At 35.6% G+C, this 21,092-nt stretch overlaps 2 protein-coding genes across 4 annotated transcripts; one reads left to right on the forward strand and one right to left on the reverse strand.

Moving 5' to 3' along the window:
* Positions 1 to 74: 74 nt before the first annotated feature.
* LOC149735568 (solute carrier family 2, facilitated glucose transporter member 1-like) lies at positions 75 to 4,981 on the forward strand. The gene is made up of 11 exons (XM_089878097.1): positions 75 to 227; positions 358 to 478; positions 719 to 847; positions 1,248 to 1,515; positions 1,633 to 1,754; positions 2,117 to 2,290; positions 2,935 to 3,073; positions 3,121 to 3,257; positions 3,493 to 3,653; positions 3,946 to 4,090; positions 4,363 to 4,981. Exons 2-11 carry the CDS (start codon positions 380 to 382, stop codon positions 4,582 to 4,584), a joined length of 1,596 nt encoding a protein of 531 aa, XP_089734223.1. The 5' UTR covers positions 75 to 227; positions 358 to 379; the 3' UTR covers positions 4,585 to 4,981.
* LOC149735569 (uncharacterized) lies at positions 4,982 to 21,019 on the reverse strand. 3 transcript variants are annotated; one of them, XM_089878060.1, is made up of 33 exons: positions 20,750 to 21,018; positions 20,270 to 20,468; positions 20,072 to 20,191; positions 19,685 to 20,020; positions 19,486 to 19,617; positions 18,709 to 19,404; positions 18,356 to 18,640; positions 18,176 to 18,298; positions 17,925 to 18,107; positions 17,111 to 17,230; positions 16,894 to 17,016; positions 16,449 to 16,589; positions 16,167 to 16,286; positions 15,735 to 15,980; positions 15,158 to 15,424; positions 14,494 to 14,901; positions 14,089 to 14,226; positions 13,513 to 13,644; positions 13,000 to 13,167; positions 12,452 to 12,601; positions 11,858 to 12,067; positions 11,403 to 11,522; positions 10,517 to 10,813; positions 10,034 to 10,176; positions 9,697 to 9,784; positions 9,144 to 9,279; positions 8,481 to 8,648; positions 7,895 to 8,073; positions 7,412 to 7,654; positions 6,861 to 7,021; positions 6,249 to 6,463; positions 5,687 to 5,802; positions 4,982 to 5,309 (listed from the first exon to the last, which is right to left on the reverse strand). In XM_089878060.1, exons 1-33 carry the CDS (start codon positions 20,870 to 20,872, stop codon positions 5,272 to 5,274), a joined length of 6,324 nt encoding a protein of 2,107 aa, XP_089734186.1. In that variant the 5' UTR covers positions 20,873 to 21,018; the 3' UTR covers positions 4,982 to 5,271. The 3 variants fall into 3 exon arrangements, with proteins under 3 accessions (XP_089734186.1, XP_089734187.1, XP_089734188.1); XM_089878061.1 differs by having other exon boundaries at positions 19,685 to 20,017; positions 20,750 to 21,016; XM_089878062.1 differs by lacking the exon at positions 17,111 to 17,230 and having other exon boundaries at positions 20,750 to 21,019.
* Between the last annotated feature and the right edge of the window lie 73 nt (positions 21,020 to 21,092).

Raw genomic sequence — 21,092 nt, forward strand, 5'->3', positions numbered from 1 at the left:
CTGAGTGCTTCGACCTACATTACAACCACACCATTACCAGACGCTACGCGCTCTCGCCATTTCTGAGCAAATTTGTAGGTAACCGATATATTACGCGACAGGCCAGGCACGCGGGTAGTAGAATTTATCGCATGACTTCACTGTATTTTGCCTACATTTTTTCGTGTCGGCTGGCGGTCTCACAGATATTTCGGTGCGTGGAGGAATTTCAGGAGCCAGTTGTCGTGGTAAGTACTTGCCAAAAGGTCGACTTTTGTACAGTGTACCAATACTAGCATATAGAAAGTGCCAGTCACTTCAGACTTCAGAGTAGCTGTTATTATGCTGTACTGTTTAAAATTTCAGTTTTTTTAATAGGTTTGTTCCAAGGCAGCATAAAATGGCAGGCAACTCTGAAAAGGAGGAATTTTTGAATACTACAAATGGGCATGGGTTGAAACCACCTATTGAAGAGCCTACTACACCTGCACCTTTACAGGTATAAGGGTTCTCATTCTGCCTTCATCTTGCTCAGAGTTTGAAACTGTATCTGTAAAGTACTGGTTAAAAAGCTAAATCAATTGTGTGCGCCACAGTTAAGTTTTACAGCCATAAAATCTCTTTTAGGGTGGAGCTAAATTATTTATTACGGTTGAAAGATGGTAAGCTGAAGTAGGGTAACTGGTGTGTTTTTACATAAGTTTGTGAAATTCTAAATAATTTCTTATATATACTTCAGAATTCCACCTACTGTATGTGGACATTGTTCTTGTCAGTATCTTCAGTAATGATGTCAACTGGTATAGCTGTTGGATCAATTAATTCATCAATGGCAATACTTAGCACATTCTACAATGAAACATACACTGTATGTATAAAGTCAATAATAAAGATGGGTGCATAGTTTTATGACTGCCTTTTTTATGATCATTTGGCACATGGCAAATTGGCATTTTTGTTTCATGTGTGATTTATTTAAATTCCTATACTTGTGAATTCATTGCTTAAACTGACTTGACGCATTGAATATCCACTGTAATATATTTTGGACATAAATATTAAAGTGCACAGTTACAGTATGGGAGTATTTAATAAATCAGTCCGCTGGAATGTGTGACCTATATTTATATTTAGCCATGTATAAGCCAATCTGTCTATATGTGAACTCCCTAGAGAGAATATAATCTGTCAACATTATATAATGCAAATTAACTTGTTACATTTGAAACATATAAAAAATACCTGATTTCTTTTGTTTTACCCTCCAGGCACGATACAATGAGACATATACTGATGAACAGAACACTTTCCTTATCGCACTTACAGTTTCCCTTATGCTTGCTGGTGGCTGCCTTGGTGCGGTCTCTATTCAAGTCATCTTGCACTTCTTTAGCCGAAAAAACTCAATGATACTAATGAATTTGACCAATATTGTGTCAGTAATGGTGCTCTGCTTAGGAGGTCGGCTTATACCATCTTATGAGGCAGTTATAGCTGGTCGATTTATTATGGGACTCTTTTCAGGCTTCGGAATGAGTAAGTAAAATGCTTACAAATTTTTTAGTTAGTTGCAAAAAAATGTTAAATTGAACATAGCATAAAATTATTTTGAAATTTTTTTAAGGAAGTTTTTAATTATTTTTTTTTTTCTAGATTTAATTCCAATTGTTGTTTCGGAAATCTCTGCTTTAGAAAGGCAAGCATTTTATCTTAGTTTAATCGGCGTCAACCTTTCATTTGGTGGTTTATTTGGTCTTGTGTTGGGTTTCAAGGAGGTAATAAACTGTTCAGCTTAATTTCTGATTATGCGATTAAGCAAAAATGTCTTGTAACAGCGCTTCCAAAATGTATACCAAGTTTGCACAAAGTACTGCATGTATATATTATGCTATTAACTGTGAAGGGTTGCAGACAATTTTAGATAATTAAAATGGGCAACCAGCAAAGAATTTAAGCCCTGCATGGATAGAATAGGCAACTTGGACAACAAAATACTAAAGTCACTACAAGTAATGCAGCAGTCTAAGGGTTCATCTTGTTTAGGAAAGTCACTATAAATTTTGATGTATAAAAACCAAATGACTTACATAAAACCATTGTGATTATTGTTTGGTCTTTATCGCTTTATTTTCTTCAGGTTTTAGGAACCATGGAGTTATGGCCTGTACTTTTAAGTGTTTCAGCTGCTCCATCTCTTGTCTATATAGCTGTCTCACCATGGTTGCCAGAGACACCTTCCTACCTTTTAAAGTTGGGCAGGCATGAAGATGCAAAATTAACGCTGAAAAAATTAAGAGAGAATGTTTCAGAGGTATGTACTATAAAAATAATCACTACAAATTTACTATGTGTATTTAACTTTTTAAATTTACCAATTAACTTAACCACATTACAGTTTTATTATAGACAGTTTACATTTCGAAAACAATTGTATATTTTATGTTGGTAAATAAATATCATTATTTTATAGGCAAAGGTTAGTTTTATTCTATAAGGGTTATGTCTTAAGGTAAGGCCCACAAAGTAACATAAACATCAAGCAGAGTTTAACTTAAAATATGTTCAATTCAAACAAAAAAAAATTTGCACATGCTTCTTGGAAAAGCTGGATTATGTTAAAAATAAATAAACACGATTTTCAAGGAAAAGCCACCATTTCAGAATACATCACTCAGAAAAATGTCCTGAAATTGTCTTATATAAGAATTTATCAAAATAGTCTGTTTGTTATTTTTAGTTATCAGAATTTTTCCTCAAATTTTGCCTGCAGCTGTTAGACTCTCACAGTGGATTGTTTGCATTCTTGTGATTAGTAATCAGTAAACCATAAAACTACCTCAATTTGCGTCATGGCCTATTTATGCTGAATTTTGAGGCTAAGCATACCACAGTATCAGTTACTATCTGTTTACTCTGCCGAATGACGCAAGCTTGTTTTTCATTTTTCTCCTCTAGGTGGAGATCAAGCGTGCTATTACTATGCTGGAGAGCGAGAAAAATTCGTTTGGATCCTCGAAAGAGGTCACGATGCAGGAGATCATTCATCCTCCGTATCTTCGTCAACTGATGATTGTGATCATGCTCTTTATCCAAGGTGAGGCGAGCACTGCATCGTTCTTCCGTTTAAAATGTCCTCTTCAGCGCAACTATGCGGGATCAATGGCATCGGAATGTACACGAACAAGATTTTCCAAAAAGCCGGTTTCGACAGTGCCAATGAGGCAAATATAGCTTCTACTATCGTGTACACGCTGCAATTCTTGGTAGCGCTTGTTGGGGTATGTGAAATAAACATATCCATGCTGGCAACATTGCATGCCAGTTTTTTACTTCAAATATAAAAACAATAAGTTTGATTACACTACACATTATAGAATAACTCTTAAGATAGTGCCTAAAAAAACATTAAAAGTAGTTTTCTAAAGCTTTTTAACTTTTCTAATGCTGCATTTTTCTGCTAAAAATAATTTCTTACTTTAAATGTTGCATTAAGCAGCAATTACATTCTTTTAGTCAGGAGCAGTTGATAGATACGGTCCAAGGATGTTGAACATAATATCAAGTGCTGTCATGTCAGGCTCGCTTATCGTGCTCACGATTTCCTTGGCTACGTATGAATACTGCCAGCCGATGGCGTACGTGAGCGTGGCTGCTGTAGCAATCTATGTGCTTTCGTGAGTTCAAATTTACTATTAAATTATAACTTGTTTTATATAGGATTATGTATGGAAAAAGTGTTTTAGTGGATATTCTGATAAGTAAGTTCCGACCAATTGTTCTCTTGGTAGACAGTGTTCAAATGAATGAATTATAGCTGTGGTAACCTCATTAGAAAATTTCTTTGAAACGACTTTGTTTTTTGGATATTTTCTAATATTTCGTCCCGGCAAAAACATTTCACCAGAAAACCCACATATTGTAATGACTGTTTAAACCACTAATTCAAGCCTATTTGTGTTTACCCAGATGGGCGTGTGGTCTCAATCTGACTCTGTTTCCGATGTTGGGAGCGTTTACAGATGAGGCAACAAGAGGAGCATCTTTTACCATCGGAGGAGTCATCTTCTGGATCTTCTCGTGGTTTGTCAGTTTCATCCAACTCTATCTTTTGGTGGGTAACAAATAAATTTGACAATCATGTTTTTGTAAATATGTATGTTACCGTACAAATCTTAAAATGAAATAAACTTGATAAAATCTTGAATTTTACCTACAATTCTGTAACGAATTTTGGTTTAGCTTTATTTTAAACGATGTCTTCCTGTTTGGCAGAGAAGCATTGGCGCTGCGCCAATAACATTCTGCACGAAACTTTAGAATATTTTGTAATGAAGTTTTAATTACATCATAAAATATTTTGTATTAAAGTTTATTTTCTGACAGGAATGGTTGAAGTCGTTTGCTTTCCTTCCATGGGCAATATTCAACTCTTTCTTCCTGATATTCGTCATTATATTTATCCCTGAGACCAAAGGAGTTTCCCCTTCAGCAATAATTGCTCATATACGCGGCACAAGTGAGGACTTAAGTCATCCAGTGGTTGTGACTGATATTCCGATGCAGACAATTTCTCTCTCTACTCCTTTGACACAAGAAGAGGAGTAAAGTCCTCTTCCTTCATTGTGCATTAATCATCTGACTCCCGGTTTTTGGTTAAATGCCGTGGTATGTAAATAGCCAGAGGCCGCGAATGTTACCTGACCACATGCAGCATACAGCAGTTCCTTACTGCCAGTGCAACGCCCATTTTCGTGTTGCTGATCAAACTGATTTTCTTGCGTTTTCGCTTTCCACTGAGATTATTGCTTGCAATGTTTAATTGTGTTTTGGTGCTTTTCAAATATGTCTGGATGGTACTAACTAATTCCTTGTTTTACCGTAGCAAAACCTTTTAGGTGTTTTTCACTCGTTTTTAGTATTATTAACATTGTACTCGCCTGTCACTTTTTTCCATATTGTGTGTGCCCATACAAAATACAATGACAAAGTTTCCTCCTAACAATTGCGAGTAGTGGGTAGTTGTGTATTGAAAAAAACTGCAATAAAATCAAGCAGGTTGTTGGCTGTGCAAGGCACAAAAATAAAGCAAAAAAATATTCGGCTACGATTATGTACACAGTGTGAGGCCGGCGGCAAAATTCGACAATAACAATAATATTTACAACAAAAGTGGGTCAGAGCAGACCAAAGTGCAAGAGGTAGCTACGATAATTGCCTCTATAATACGGTCATGCAGCGCCACCCATATAAACATATGAACAATATAAAAAGTCGTAAAAATAAATAAATTTCTTAAGTTTCCATACCAGATCCTATTTCTGCTGATAAACCTGAAAAGAAAAAGAAACAGTTAATATTTTGTTCATTTTCGAAGGAAGTTCAAAATGATCATAGTAATAAAACAATTTCACATATAAAAACATAGTAAAATAAACACTTTTCCTCAGTAACAAACAATATTCTTATCATACCTCATGTAATGTATAAACAACCAAATTTTAAAGCCATTACTTCAGAACTTATTAACAATTGATAATAAGTCATAGTAATAATTTTTGACTTTGTAACATTTTAATAATTATGAAAAAAGTTGATCAAATTTTAAAGCAATTTAATTATAATTTATTGGGTATTGACAATTAATCTGAAGTTATAATAATAATTTTTAACTTTATAATATTTTTAAAATTATTAAAAAAAAACTTACTCATAGTAGGGTTGCCTTGACAAGTAAGAAGTTCAAATCTAAGACATCCTTGTCTAGCAGGTGAGGTATCTAAAACCTGGATCTTCCAAAAACGGGACTTGATAGAGTTCCAATACCTAGGATTAATAATTACTTAAGCATTAGAAATTGGATTGGGAACATACATTACATATATATAGTATTGGATTAGAAATAGATGGATTAATTTGTATTTTGTGTTTAAATCTAACTTTGAATGAATGTAACTTAGTTTATCCTTGCGTGGCCGGAAAATTGTTGTTATAACAAGGGTGTTCTGTTTCATACACCTCGTGCCAGCTTACGAGTTACCAAATATGTTTTTGTAGGAGAATATTTTTTGATTAATTTTTTTTTTTTATGCGTAGCTGATAATTTCGACAACCCATTAGTGACCGCTGGTTACTTTATGTGCCTGCTTCAACCCAAAATGTTACATAGGTGGTAAATTATAAGCAGGCACCAGGTGTATGAAACAGAAAACCTGTATTTTACAGACTATCATTGCCCCACTAAAATAAGTAAGTCATTTATACCAACTAACCTGCTTTCTGTTATAACTGGGCCATCCAAACCACGGAATAATCGTGCACGACCAGCGTTGTCTCTTACAGCGTCAAACAACGAGTTTTTTTCATCGTAATAAAGAACCCCAAACCTTGGAACCCACGAATACTTGGGTACTCGCTTCAGTTTGTTGTTGTTTACGAACCCCTGAAGGGAAATCCCAGAAATATCCATGGGTATAGTTAGATCGACCTGGGTAAAAAAGAAAAATGTTTAAAAAATAATTTACAGAAATTTTTCTAAAATAATTGTTGGAAATTAAGCTATTGTAAATTAATAATTTTTTACTTTTTTAGGTAATTTGTCCTAACTGTATTCAGACAAATGATAGCTTAGTTGCATTAAACACGGAATTTCTGTTCAGTTTCAATACTGATATTAAACTGTTGAAACACAGTAAAACTTTGCTACCATTGGTGGGAAATGTATCCTTGGACAAGACACTTAACAGCAATTGCTCCAAACCAGTGGTCACTAATGGGTTGTCCAAATTATCAGCCACACATAAAAAAAACTAAAAAAAATCGCAAAAGTGTAGACAGTAATTATAATACAGAAACCAAAAACCAAAGAATGTTTTTATTTTTACCTGAATCCATCGTTTGGTGTCGTTTATAGCCGGGCACCAAGCCAGATAATTATCGAGTCGCGCATCACTGGCTTTGCATTCTTTTGTCTCACTAGAGGCAGTAAAGAGTGAGTCCGGCGTCAAAGTTCGATTTCCAATTCCAACAGCAGTTGTAAGGCAGTCTAAAATTTTAAAAATATATTTTTTTTAAAAGTTGTTAAAAATATTGAAATACACATAGACAAGTTATATTCTATGTGGGTGAGGTCTTGCAGTGTGACACGGCATAGGTCGTAGAATTTAAGCCAGGATTAGCCCGTTACCCTAACACCTGGGGGGCTACACCATATATACATGGACAAATTTTTATAAATTGTGATAGAAAAAAGTAAATGTTCGATTTAAAAGTATTTTTGTATTGAAAAGGCCTATTACCCCAACACTCAGGGTACTACGCATATTTACAGAAATATCTATTTTTTATATATCTTTACAGAAAAAAAAGTAAATGAAAAAATGATATTTACTGAAATTCGGAAAAATATTGCAAAAGAAAATTAAATAAAACTCACCAGAGGGGCAATCCCATGTATTACAAATCCTTTTATCCTGAGTTGTTCCAACGTGACACCCAATATCACCCGCCACACCATTGTTACAAGTCCTCTGCCGCTGTAACCATCCAACGCCGCACGAAACACTACAACTCCCCCAGCCCTGCCAGGGCGACCATGCAGGACAAGGAGATTTTCCACAAATCTCGATTTCAGTTGCTGTGCCATTACCGCATGCAGAATCCACAACTATATCTGAAACTAAGCGCAAAAATTAATAAAAATTATGATTTTTTAAGAAGTCCAAATTTCTGTCAATGCAGTGCAGATTATATTTCAACCTAAATTTAAGATGATTTTTTAACCAATTCTTAAATAATGTTAAAGTATAAAATATGCACAACAAATAAATTAAAATATATGTCCCAACATGTTTAAATTTATGATTACATTTGTAAACTACAAAAAATATCTACGACGCATGAAAATTTATAAACTTACTTGACGAATCATAGCAGTCCCTGTTTCTTGCCCTCAAACCAGTGCTGCCACACGAGGCACTGCAGTCACTCCATGGTTGCCAGGACGACCACACAGGACAGGGTTGTCGGTTACATTGATCAATAACTTCAGTATCTCCAATACAACCACCTTCCCCTGCAGTACCATTGAAACATACCCTGTAATTTTAAACAACTTTTTTAAAGAGATTATAAAAAGATGTCTTGATGATTTTTGGGCAGAAAATTAATTTATCCTAGTTAGCCCCACATGGCAGAGTAGCCACAGTCGTTATGACATGGTTGTTCTGTTTTACACCTCGTGCCAGCTTACGAGTTAAAAAATCATAAGCAAAGCAGTTTCATGTTAACAAACCAACTGTAAAATCACTGAATAAAAGATAACATGGGTTTTCAATTTCAAAAAAAAAATTTATTATGAAAACAGGACTGTCGTAAATTTTGGACTGTTGGTATTTTGTTCAAGACAAAAAATTAAAAAACCTTTTTTTTTAAATTAAAAAAAATATTCCATCTCCATCTAAAAAATTATTCCATCTCCATCTAAATTAAAAAAAATTTCTCACCTTTCTCGGGACATGACACCGGAACCACACGAGGCGCTACAAGCACTCCAGCTACCCCATTGTTCCCATGAACCAACGGGACAAACGTCCATCCCACAATTAACCACCTCATGACTTGTATCATTACAACCACCTCGACCAGGAATACCATTCAAACAAATTCGACGTCTGTAAAATAAATGAAGAAAATTTTTTAAATAAAAAAAGAAGTAAAAAAACATTTTTATTTAAAATAATTTTTTTTTTTATTCAAAACAATTTTTTTGGAAATGAAATTTTTTATACAAAGTAAATCTTAAAAAATTTAGATAATGTTTTAAGTTCAGTGTAAAATACGTTTACAACTATTCTTGAAATATAATTTTGTTTCATAAACTATAAAATGAATAAATTAATGCAAGTATGCAACCTATTCATTCTTCCTTGCTGGGGTAAAGACAGTCGTTATAACAAGGGTGTTCTTTTTCATATACCTCGTGTCGGATTACAGGTTACAACATAATTTATGTAACTATTTAGGTGATAGTGTTTAATGAAAGGATTTTTTTCATTTTTGTCTGGCAACGATTTTTTGTTGCCCTGCCATAAGAGGATAAATAAGTTACAGAAGTAAATAAGTATTTCTTTATTTATAATAATAACAGATTTCAAAGCCAGACCAACCTGAGCATTTTCCCTCCACCACACGAGGCATTGCAGAGTCCAAACTCACCCCATGGGGACCACACACCAATGTGAGGACAAACCACATATTTACAAAGTCTAGTTTCAGCAGCATCTCCAGGACAACTGAAACCATCTGTAAGAAAATTGGTCAAAGTGAGAAATTTTATTTGATTGTATTTTGAATCAGGACAAAAAATTAACTATAAATTTATGTCTCTTGTTCATATTTAATAAAAAAATAAGGGAGGAAAATTATTAGCAAAATAATTTGTTAAAACATACTATCAATATCTACATTTGACAAAATAACATCAAAATTATTATCCAAAAATTAAACAATTTAAAAATGCCATTTGTACCAGGTATATTATAAGTCTAAAAGAGATCTTTAAGGCTACAGCAATTATCTTTTTCAGACTTATTAGAACAATTTCTTTTTAGTAAATTTGTAATATTAAATTTTATATTTTTTATTATTTAAATATAAATTTTATTTTTTTTATTATTTAATTATAAATTTTATTATTTTTAATATTTAGTTTTAAATTACCTGGACATGTTCTTGTTCTTGTTTTCTTGCTGTCACCACACGATGGGGTACAAGTGCTCCAGTTGCCCCAAGCACTCCAACCCACAACCTACGGCATAACACAATATACATATTGGACATTGAACAAATTAAACAATTGAACAAAATAAATAGGTTTGTAAATATTATAATTAATAAAATTAAAAACAACAGAAAAAAGTAAAAAAAAAAAACGATTTATAAAAACTAACAATTAAAATTTAAACGAAACGCCTTTTTAAACTAAAAAAGGACGAAAAAAACAAGAAATTGTAAAATTTTATTAAAATTATAAAACCAATAATATTTATTAACTTACACACTGGTGTTGATTACAAGCATCGACTTCATCTTTTAAACCGACACAATCATTGTCATCACCAGTGCAACTTCGTGAGCGTGACTTCTCCCCTCCACCACACGAGGCGCTACACTCACCCCAGTGAGACCAGGTTGTCCAAGCTGTAAAAAAAAAATTTATAAAAATATTAAAAACCACTAAATAAGTCGGTAGGAAAATATCAGCTTATCTGTGGCCTATATATCCCGCCTACCTACCCGAAAAGGTTTTAGCATACATGCCATCAGATAAGAGATTGTAGCCAAATTACTCCAATTTAGTATTGCTCCAATTTATTACGGTGGGAACAGAAATGATAAAAATTTACAATTTACATTTTTTCAAAAATATTTTTACCAGAATTTTCCATTTTACAAAACACTTTCCATTTTATTCCCATTTTTTTTAAAAAAAAATTTCACATTTTTTCATTTTCAAACTATGAATTTTAAAATAGATTACCTGGACAAGTAGGATTATCTTTGCACTCCTCTTCTTCCTGTGCATCACCCTCACATTCGTCTCCTCCACAAGTCCGGATGCGGATCTTGCTCCCTGCTCCACAAGAAGATGAGCAGCGCGACCAGGAGGACCACTGCATCCATTCGAGACATGGCTCCATCACACAAGTTTGCTCCCTGGTTTCATTATTTGAGGTTTGGTTTGTACACAAACCAGGAACCTCACATTCAAGTTGTTGAGTTTGAGTTCCATTACCGCAAGCTACACTGCAGTTGGACCAAGCACCCCAAACCAGTTCTGTCATAAAAAATCATAAAATGAGAAAAAAATCATAAAATGAGAAAAAAAGTCATAAAATGAGAAAAAAGTAATAAAATGAGAAAAAAAGTCATAAAATGAGATTAGCTCAGCAGGTAGTGGTTGGAGATTATTGTTGGTTACGTTTTCGTAGCACCAGGCTTTTACTGTACTTTACTATGCAAGAAACGTTTGAATATTTGAACATCAGATCAGGGTAAGATTCACGGAATTTATTACAAGCAGGTAAAGAGTTTTTACACTTTAGTTTATAATTTGCCATAAATAGTTTGTACCATTATCAGATTATCTAAAGCAGTCAGTATTTAAAGAAGATGAAAGTCTATTCTATATCATTCAGGTCTCACAGAGAAATATGCAAGGGTTGCACAGTGAAATATGCTAGAAAAAAAACAAATTTTAGGCTTGAATTTAACCATTACCTATTGTGTATTACCTGTACTACTATTACAGAGTCAAATGGCAAATTTTTTAATAAAGTAAAAACATATCAATTTCCACTGAAAACGTATAAAATGTTTTCCACAAAAAACAATACCCTTTGAATGCTTATTTTAAAACAACTTACTTGGCACACAGAATCCACATGTATATCTACATTGTGAGAGCACAATAGGTCGGTATCTGATGGAACGACAGTTTCCTTCTTCCTTCATTTCGGTACATCGTGGGTTAGTGTCAGCACATTCTGAAAATTTATTAAAACTAAATTTAAAAAATAGTTTTAAAATGCTAAAGAACGAATACATAAAATACAAAGTTTACACTTTATTAAAACCAAAAAGTTGTACAATGCAGTATACATGCAGTTTATTTTTCAATATTTAGGTCTGGGCCTATAGGCCAAATTTAGGTTAAATTCTCCTGAGGTACCTCGCTGTAGGACCCCATACACAAAGAAAACATTGGGTCCAAAAACTCATTAAGAAAACGTTTGGTCCAAAAACTCAAAGAAAACGTTAGGTTTACACTGTACTTCACTGTAGGATCCCACTTTTAGAGGTATTTTAGTCAAAAACTCACTTTGTTGTCTCCTTGGGTCAATATCTTCACAATACGCTTTATTGCATCTCAATACTTGTGAGGATTCACCAACACATACAGAACCACCTACGCAAGTTCTGTTCCTTCTGGTTAAACCTCCACTGTTGGATGTTAAAGGTGCTGGGTCATCGTTGCAACTCTTAGTACATTGTGACCATGCAGCCCATGCACCCCATTCCCCAGGACCCTCTGTGATAAAACATGGTATAAACATGTTAAGGGAAATACATATACACATTTGGAGGTTGAAAATAAAAAAATGACGGGAGTAAAAAATGTTAATTGTTTAGGAGCGTATTTTGTTCTAATATATATGGGTGAGGCGTGAAGTCCTACAGTAAAACATGCCATGTAGTCTGGGATTGGGCTTGAGTTGGTCCATTACCACAACAGCCAGATTACGGCCCTGACTCTAATTTAAAGGCAATATAAGCTCTGTAGCTTTGCCAAGAAGTGAATTTAAGCAATTTTAAGTCAAAAAGTTAAAAGCTGTATATTAAAAAATAAACTGCTATGCGGTATACCATTGGCAGAGGCAAAAAATGTCAGTTATATTAAATAAACCATAATTACCAGGTGCTTCTGTTGTTGTTGGGGCAGTTGTAGTTGATAACCCACAAGCGTTACAAGTTTTCTTACACATAGTTCTCATGTATTGTTTCCACACTGAACAGTAACCAGCATATGTTGCACAGTTGTCCATGTTATCTTGGCAATTTGAATCTGGAATTTAAATTTGACAAAGTTCGGTAAAATTACAACAACTTAGGCTTATTTAGTTAATTTTGATCAAATTTTTGGTAAGCTAGTTACAAGTTTACTATTTTTTTTATCATTTTGTAAATTTATGTTTGAAAAAATGGGTAAAATTACAACAATTTAAGTTTATTTTTTTAATCAAATTTAAGGTAAAATAGTTACAACTTTACAAGTGTACTATTTTTTCTTACTTTGTGCCATTTTTTTTGTATAAAACTAAACATTATTTTTTTCTTATTTTGCTTTTGAGGTAAGATAAATAAACATGAAATGTTCTATGCTCTAACTCTGCCCCTAATTTATAAAATATATCAATTTATGAAATATTTATCTAACTTAAATAATAATATATAACAAATCACCTTGAGGTATTATTTGTGCAGTGTTGGACATTCCCTCTTGGTCAGTAACTGTGCAAACTTTGCATGTCTTCCTGCATCGCTGCGACACGGTGGACAAAACACAGAGGTTCTTGTACTTTGTGCATAACCTTGTGTCATTGTCTCTGCACACGGGAGCCTTAGGAACCACTGAAAAAAGTTTTTTAAAAAATGCGAAAAATTAAAAAATGAAAAATTTATTTTTATAATTTTTAGAACAAAAAGGTAAATTTTTAACGCAGTTTTTTCTACTGTATACTTTTATAAGGGTTTTACAATCACTTATAATATTATGTAGTGTTTTTTATAACATTCTATGTGTTGAATTGCATACCTTATCAGTTAAAGCAGGCCCATTAAACACGATAAATAAAAAATCTATATTATTAAAAAATTACTTCTGCTCTTAAAAAGTACAAATATAGACTTGCTTGCATTGATTCTCAAAAGAGACGGACCCTTTATAACTTTTAAGATATAATTTATTAATCATACCTGGTATTTGAACATTTGATCTGCATAGATTGCAAGACTTGGCACAAAGAAATTGTGATGGTCCGGTAGCTCGACAGTAACCAACAGATCCAAATTGTTTGCACTGAGGACTGAAGTCGATACATGCAGCAGCTGGAAACAAAGTTAAATTATTGGGTGAACTAAATTAACAGTAAAATTTGGTGCAAAAAATAATGAGGGACCAATAGTTTAGAACAAGTTTCGTTTAGTGTTGTGTCTTGTCCAAAAAAACAAAATAAAATTCCTCAAAAAATATTAACCCACAAAGTAACATACATGGTAACACTTAAGCTAGCATGAGGTGTATGAAACAGAACACCTGTGTTATAAAGACTTTTGTTTTCCGGCCATGCGAGGATAAAGTAAGTTACATTCATATGCCAAGTAAGTTACATTCATATGCAATATATATACTTGGCATATGAAATGTGTTTGGGGTAAATAATAGGCCAATCGTGGCTTAAATCCTAGGACCGATGGCGTGATACGCTGCGGGACCTCACCCGCGAAGAATAGAATGCCAACACTTGCAAAACATTGCTAGCGATTACTTACCAGTTGTTGCTACTTTTGGTTGCGTAGGACACAAGTCACAAGTTTTCTGACACATGCTTGATATAGCTGGGTTGTTACAAAGGTTGGCAACCTTAAATACTTCGCAGTTCTCTCTTGTGTCCACACATCCTTCAACAACTAAGAGAAAAAATAGAATTAAGAAATGTCATTCTGCATTGAATAAAAAATGGTGCTTTACTGTTGCAAATACTATTTCTCAGTATAGTAAATCTCATATATATATATATATATATATAATATAGGTGACTTGTAATTTAAAAAAAAAATTGGCATATATAGGTAACTTGCAATTTTTTTACAAAATAGCACACAAGGTTCTATACCGAGAGAGATATTTGATTAATTGTTGTTTATTTGTGCAGAAACTATAAAACACTTCCATACCCGCTGGTACTGTAGCCTGGGTCGTTGGCGTGCATACACCACAGCTCAGAGGGCAAAGAAACTCAAAATTTCCTTGCTTGCATGCTCCCATCTCTGCCACCTTCTTGCAAGAAGCAGGGATTTGATCTTTGCATGTGGAAGAAGATGCTTGTCCTCCACAGACTCCACAAGTCTTCTGGCACATCATCTTGATGTAGGTCTGACTGCACTGGCTCTTGAAGAGCGGGCAAGATGTAGTGAGACGATCGGAGCACCCGGAAGATGCTGCGCTCTGCGTATTACAACTTCCACATGATAGTTTGCAGATTGATTTAATGAATGAATTCTGACACCTTCCCAGCTGTGCCCACAATGTACAGTTGCTATGAGAGTTGGTGCATACACGGGGGGTGGCAGTTGTAGCTGTAACTGTAAAGCGACAGTTTTAGTCTCGACTAAGTTTGGTGAAATAAAAAAGGTGGGGATAGATAGGACACCTTTGCATTCTATTTTCTCGTCTCATTTGGCAGTAAACAAAGTTTTGACAGAGAAAACTGCATGAAACTAATCTAAATGTAATTTGGTACTGTACTGGAAACATAAGACTTATAATAGATGATGGTTTAACTTGACTTGTATTTGCCACACTCACTTTTAAGCTTAAGTTTAATTATAAAATACACACCTGGTACAGTTGTAGTGCAGAGGCCACAGGTCTGTGGGCAGTAGCGTTGAATCATAGAATTTGTACAGTTCATTTTCTCAACTAACACAGAGCAAGATGAGATCTGGTCCTTGCATTCATTTGCGCCTATTGTGCTGTCAGGTGATTTTACAGAGGTGCATTTGCCACATGAGAGTTGGCATGCAGATGCAACAGAAGAACTTGTGCATAAACCGGCTGTTTTGAACTGCGCACACTGGGGGCTTGTGTCTTTACATTCAGTTGTAACTGAAAAGGAACATTAGATTAGATCTTCAAAAGTATATAAAGTATACAATAGAATACATATAATACTTTTCTGTAATATACAGGAAAGGGCTAAAGTCATTTTAAAAGTACTCTTAGGTGCCAAAGTTTAAAAATGGGGTGAAGCAGGATAACTAAACGTGCTCTCCTGTTAGAAAAACCTAACTTATTGGTTCTTACTAAATAATGCAGACTGCAGTGTATAAAATTTCTGAATATGCTTGCCTAGTCTGCCACCACAGATTTTGCAACTATAAAGTACTCATTACTTTTTAAAACTTAGCACACTTACCCAAACTTGTGTTTGTTACAACACCAGCAGCTCCACAAGTATTGCACATCTTTGGGCAGTTTGTTTGGATAAATGTGGAGGAGCAGTTTTGGGCAAACCGGGGGCATACAACCAATTGGTCCTTGCATGGAGGGGTGCATACATTGCAGGATTTGGGGCAAACAGATTGAACACGGGTGTCAGAGCAACCACCTTGTTCTGCAGCAGCAGGGCAGTTGGTGTGTTTGTCTGCACAAATTGCTGGATCTAAGGAAATAATACAGTAGCATGGGTGGAATTTTTAAAGCTTCTAAATGTAAGTAAAAAATGTGAAAATAAATTAAAAAAGACTAATAATTTTAAGTTTAGAAAACATTTATACATAAATATTGCAAATTTTGCCATTAGTTTGGTTTTAAATTAGTTAAACCACTAATTTCATTGGATTCTTACTTGACTGAGCTGGTTCCACACAAACTTTGCAACTTTTCCTGCACATATACTTCCACAGAGTCTCACTACATTTACCAGCTTGTGCAAAGGCAGAGCAGTATGACACTTGATCAAAACAAGCTGGAACAAAAACATTTTAAATTGAGTTACTAAAAACAAAACAAAAATGTTTAATGCAGCTAAATTGATCAGTGAAAAAAAACTTTAGACAACCGATTGTACCATTTTTTTAACCAATACATGAACCATTAATACAACAGTTTTATGACAGCTTTTACATACTTGTGCAGCGGTTTCGATTGCAAGCTCTCATCACAGTCGAATCACCAGCACACACACTTGCTTTACAACTTCGCTTGCGTTGTTGGACGCCACCCCCACATTTTACAGAACAAGTTGTCCACGTGCTCCAATTGTTCCAGACTGAAAAGTGATAAAAATAAAAATCTGGTATGTGCGTGTTGGCTATAAGTAACTGTTACAAGTTACAACATATCAGACCCTTATGTGCTTCTATATTATCGGACATGCATTACAAAATAAGAAAAAGTCTCACAAAAATAATCACCCACAAAGGGGACAAAGTTACACAACGTGTAAGCGGGCACGATGAAACAGAACAGAGAACACCCATGTTATAGCGAGTGTCGTTGCCCCGCCATGCAAGGGTAAATAAGTTACATACACCCGTTCATTATTTGCACAATATTTAGGTTAAATAACTTACCACCACAAAATCCACATGACCGTGCACAGTTATTGCTCATATAGTTTGTGTAGTTGGATGAACAAAATCCACTTGCAGACCAGTTTGCACATTTTGAATGGTTGTCCTGGCAAGTGGCATTAACTGCAAAAAAATATGACATAAGCAAAACCTGAATAAAATGTTACAAACACACAGTCTGACATAGTGTTTCAACAGACTAAAATAATCAACCTACGTAATGTTTCATTTACAGATGTAGTGGTTGGTGCTGCTGTGGTCGTTGTCGTATTTTCGGTACTACAATAACCGCAGGTAAGCGAACAAAGACTTTGGATGACTTTTGCCTGACATGCTCCTAAAAAGGTTTAGTTTACATGGAGCTATACAGAGAAGACGGAAAAAATTTTCCGCTAGGAGGCGATGACAAATTCGTTTCTCTATTTTATGGGGAGCAGTTAGTTTCACGGTTTATACAAAAAGGAGATAAACCCCTAACCCCTAACACTAACCTCTAACCCCTAACCCCTAACCCCTAACCCCTAACCCCTAACCCCTAACCCCTAACCCCTAACCCCTAACCCCTAACCCCTAACCCCTAACCCCAAACTCGTCAAACAAAAAAAAACTTGAAAAAAAAATATAAAAAAAGTATTCCACTGTGCGGGACTCGAACCCGGTAAAAATGAAACAAAGAGAGTTTACGACCGCACGCAAACCGCTACACCACAGACTCGACGACAGTCACCCTTACGAAAGAGCGTATATAACCGACCTAATGTGGGAAATATGTTCTTACTAGTGTTTTATGTATTTAGAAAGGTATTTTTATTATTTAATTAATTTGTTTTACACTTATTAACACTTTGTAGTGCTGTTTTGTTCGTTTTTCCGTATTTTTTAATTTAAATAATTACCGCCTCTAGCGGAAAATTTTTTCCGTCTTCTTTGTATAGTCCCATGTGTTTAGTTTTACCAAGATACCCCAAAACCAGAACAAAATTGCAAATTTTAAGCTTTTTTTCAGTAACAACGTGCAGCTCTTGTCCTACCTCGGTTTTTGTAATTAACGCAGTTCAGTGTTGACATAGAATCTTTGCATGTTGTACACAACTGCGTACTGCATTCCTCTTCTTGCGTTTCGCAATTGCCAGAAGAACATGAAAGCGTTCTGGCGCGTTTTCCCACGCCGCATGTGGCGCTACATTCACTCCACGCTGACCAGGATTCGACCACTAAAAAGTTTGGATTTAGTTAAAATTGCCCCGTTATGTTACAACTGGTTTTTTAAATATTTACTCACCACAAACGGAGCATGACTTTTTACAATTAGTTTGCATAAATGACTTCATTTGAGGGTAGATCACGCTATCACAAAAACCCGAGATTGCCCACTCCGCACAAACCAAACGGTCATCCTTGCAATCTAAGTAAAACCAATGATAAAACATCCAATTTCCGCCGAGTCCTAAACCGTATTTACCTGACTGGGTAGTATCTGGGCTTGGAGTTGGACAGAGTCCGCATGTTTTTCTGCACGTTGCGCTGAGATAAGACGCAGAATCAGAAACGTTGCAGTAAGGCTTCAGAGTTTCACAATTCAAAAAAGTATCCTCGCATTCCTCAACTACAGTAGTTGTTTCAGGGATTGCAGTCGTAGGCGATGTAGTGCAAACGCCACACGTTTTTCTGCAGTTCGCCGACACGTTTGCAACAGATTCGCAAAACTGGGCCAACTGTGCACATTCGTTATAAAAGTCGACGCATTCTGAAATTTACAAAGGTGTTAAAGGACGATAAAATATAATAAACAACCCTGAGTTAAACGGGCCTTACCTTCAACTGAGGAAGTTGTAGCCAATCTAGTGGTTTGTCGGAAAGCTTCTGTTGTTGGTGTTTGTGTTGTTTGTCTGAAAGCGTCTGTTGTTGGTTTCGCTGTTTGTCGAAAAGCTTCTGTTGTTGTTGGTGTTTGTGTTGTTTGTCTGAAAGCAACGGTCGTTTCATCGTTTGTTTGGGTTGGTTGTGTTGTTTGTCGGAATGTTGTTGTTTCCTTATTTTCATTTTCGTTTGTTGTTTGTCGAAAAGTAGTAGCGATATCTCCAGTAGTCGTTGTTACAGAATACGACGTTGCTTCTGCTGTTGCTGCTGTAGTAACTGCATCAGCAGTTGTCGTAACAGCAGCGCTTAAAGTTGTACTGCAAAGCCCGCATGTTTTCTTGCATAGCAACTTCATAAGTGCTGCAGTGTTGCATGACGATAATGGCATAAAGCGACAAGACGTTAGCCTATCTTGGCATGGAGCAGGAGTTACTGGTGTCGTAGTTGGAGCTTGTGGTGACGTAACGGGTTGTGAGGTAGAGTCATCTATAACAGTAGTGTAAACTTCTTGTGTGTATAGTTCTGTGGTTTCAGCAGGTATCGTAACGGTAGATGTTTGTTGTGTAGTTTGAATATCAGTTGTAGCAGCAGTGCTTGTCGCTGATCTATCTCGGTTTGTTGTCAGTTCGACCATTGTATTTGTTGTGGCGGTAGCTATAAAATAAACCAAGTATGAAAAGCTTCATAAAACAAAAATTAAATATAAAAGACACAAAATACAACTTTTTTAATTACCTGTTGCTGGTGTTTGACAAGTGCCGCATGTTGCCTGGCACTTTTGCTTGGCAAATAAAGAGGTGGTACATGAGAACGCCAACAAGTAACAGGAGTTCGCTTCGTCCTTGCAAGGTGTAGTTGCTACGGTCGCTATAAGAGTATAAGGGGATTTAGAAGACTGTTTGGGTAAAGGTATTAATGCAATAGAAGGACTTACTAATTTTTGCTTTGGTTGTTGAATGGTCATCAGTCACGTTCATCGAAACCGAAACTGTTGTAATATCCGGTAAGGTGGTTGATGACGTCATGAGCTGCGTAGTGGTTGTTTCTAGTGACGTCACAGGCAAGGCTGTTGAAATTGGAGCAGTATCGTTTTGATACCCTTTGGTAGGAACTGATGATGCAGAAACCACTGTTGTTGTAGGGCTAAACGTTATAACCGGTGACGTCATGGTTCGTGTCGTCATTTGTGAGGTAGCGTTCGCTTCGGTGGTGCTTTCAATAGTGGTGGTATTGAAAACTACAGTCGGTATCACAACTGTTGTTTCATCTGCTTAATTAAAGGTTAGATATTTGTATGATTGAATTTACATTATCATCTTACCAGAACACATTCCACAGGAAAATCGGCACTTTACAGCCATGAACTTCCGGTAAGTCTCCTTGTTGCAATATCCACTGCTCGCCCAGTAATCGCACACACTTCGGGTATCACGGCATTCGTCTACCGAAAGAAATGGTAAATTACTTCAATGACAACACAAACCCTATACTAATGTGTAAATAGCGACAAAACACGCACCTTGGCAAATCCCACAACTTCTTTGGCATTTTAGCGTCATGTACTTTTGGTAATCGACGTGGTCACAATATCCTTCGCTCTTCCAAGCTCTGCATCGTCGATTCTCATCCCTACACGTCACTTCCTCCACCTCTCGTTTGATCACGTGATGAAAAGAACCAATTTCATTTTCCAACAATAAAAGCAAAGGATCAGACTGCTGTAAAAACAGGTTGGTATATTAGCTAAAAATACACTTGATATAGTAGGGTGGGGGAATACGGGATACCTTTAGCACATAATATCCGAATATCAAATAGTTTATGAAAGTCGTGAGAATACGGTTTTATAAATCTTTTAAAATGTTCTTTGTTTACTACCAAGTAAATCGAGAAATAGAATAAAAATGCGTCCCATTTCCCCCACGGTACTATATAAACGTTAAAGACAGTGATCTACATTATCACTCGCTTTCAATCCTGTACTATATCGTTTACTTACCATAGTTAACGCCGTATCCAACGATGATTGCATCCCGTCAGTTAACGGTAACAGCAAAAGAAATGTAAAGCAAAACATTATTTGAATAAATAATCTGGAACTTGTGCTATTGACCAGTAACATCTCGGCTACTGAGTTGTTGTTTGGCAATTAGACCCTACTGCGGATCTGTATAATAAAAGAATGAGGTAATATCCCTGGTACAATGATGCTAAAATTATTTAAAATCCTGACAATGCTGCATTTCCTGAGTTCCTACAAAGTTGCACCTGTTTGTTGAACACCTTGTCGCCAACTAGTCTACACTTCGAATGAGCGAATGTTCACGAATTCCGGTGCTTTC

This window comes from Ciona robusta, chromosome 5 (genome assembly GCF_009617815.1).
Source record: "Ciona robusta chromosome 5, ASM961781v2".
NCBI classification, from domain to species: Eukaryota; Metazoa; Chordata; class Ascidiacea; order Phlebobranchia; family Cionidae; genus Ciona; species Ciona robusta.

What these genes read in the sequence shown, in the direction of transcription:
- LOC149735568 (XM_089878097.1), top strand. Translation starts at nt 380, where the DNA reads ATGGCAGGCAACTCTGAAAAGGAGGAATTTTTGAATACTACAAATGGG. An exon ending in TTGTGTTGGGTTTCAAGGAG is followed by an intron (nt 1,755 to 2,116) that starts GTAATAAACTGT and finishes TATTTTCTTCAG; the next exon opens with GTTTTAGGAACCATGGAGTT. An exon ending in TCATCCAACTCTATCTTTTG is followed by an intron (nt 4,091 to 4,362) that starts GTGGGTAACAAA and finishes ATTTTCTGACAG; the next exon opens with GAATGGTTGAAGTCGTTTGC.
- LOC149735569 (XM_089878060.1), bottom strand. Translation starts at nt 20,872, where the DNA reads ATGTTACTGGTCAATAGCACAAGTTCCAGATTATTTATTCAAATAATG. An exon ending in CAATCGAAACCGCTGCACAA is followed by an intron (nt 16,287 to 16,448) that starts GTATGTAAAAGC and finishes TTTTTGTTCCAG; the next exon opens with CTTGTTTTGATCAAGTGTCA. An exon ending in AACAACAACAGAAGCACCTG is followed by an intron (nt 12,068 to 12,451) that starts GTAATTATGGTT and finishes GTTTTATCACAG; the next exon opens with AGGGTCCTGGGGAATGGGGT.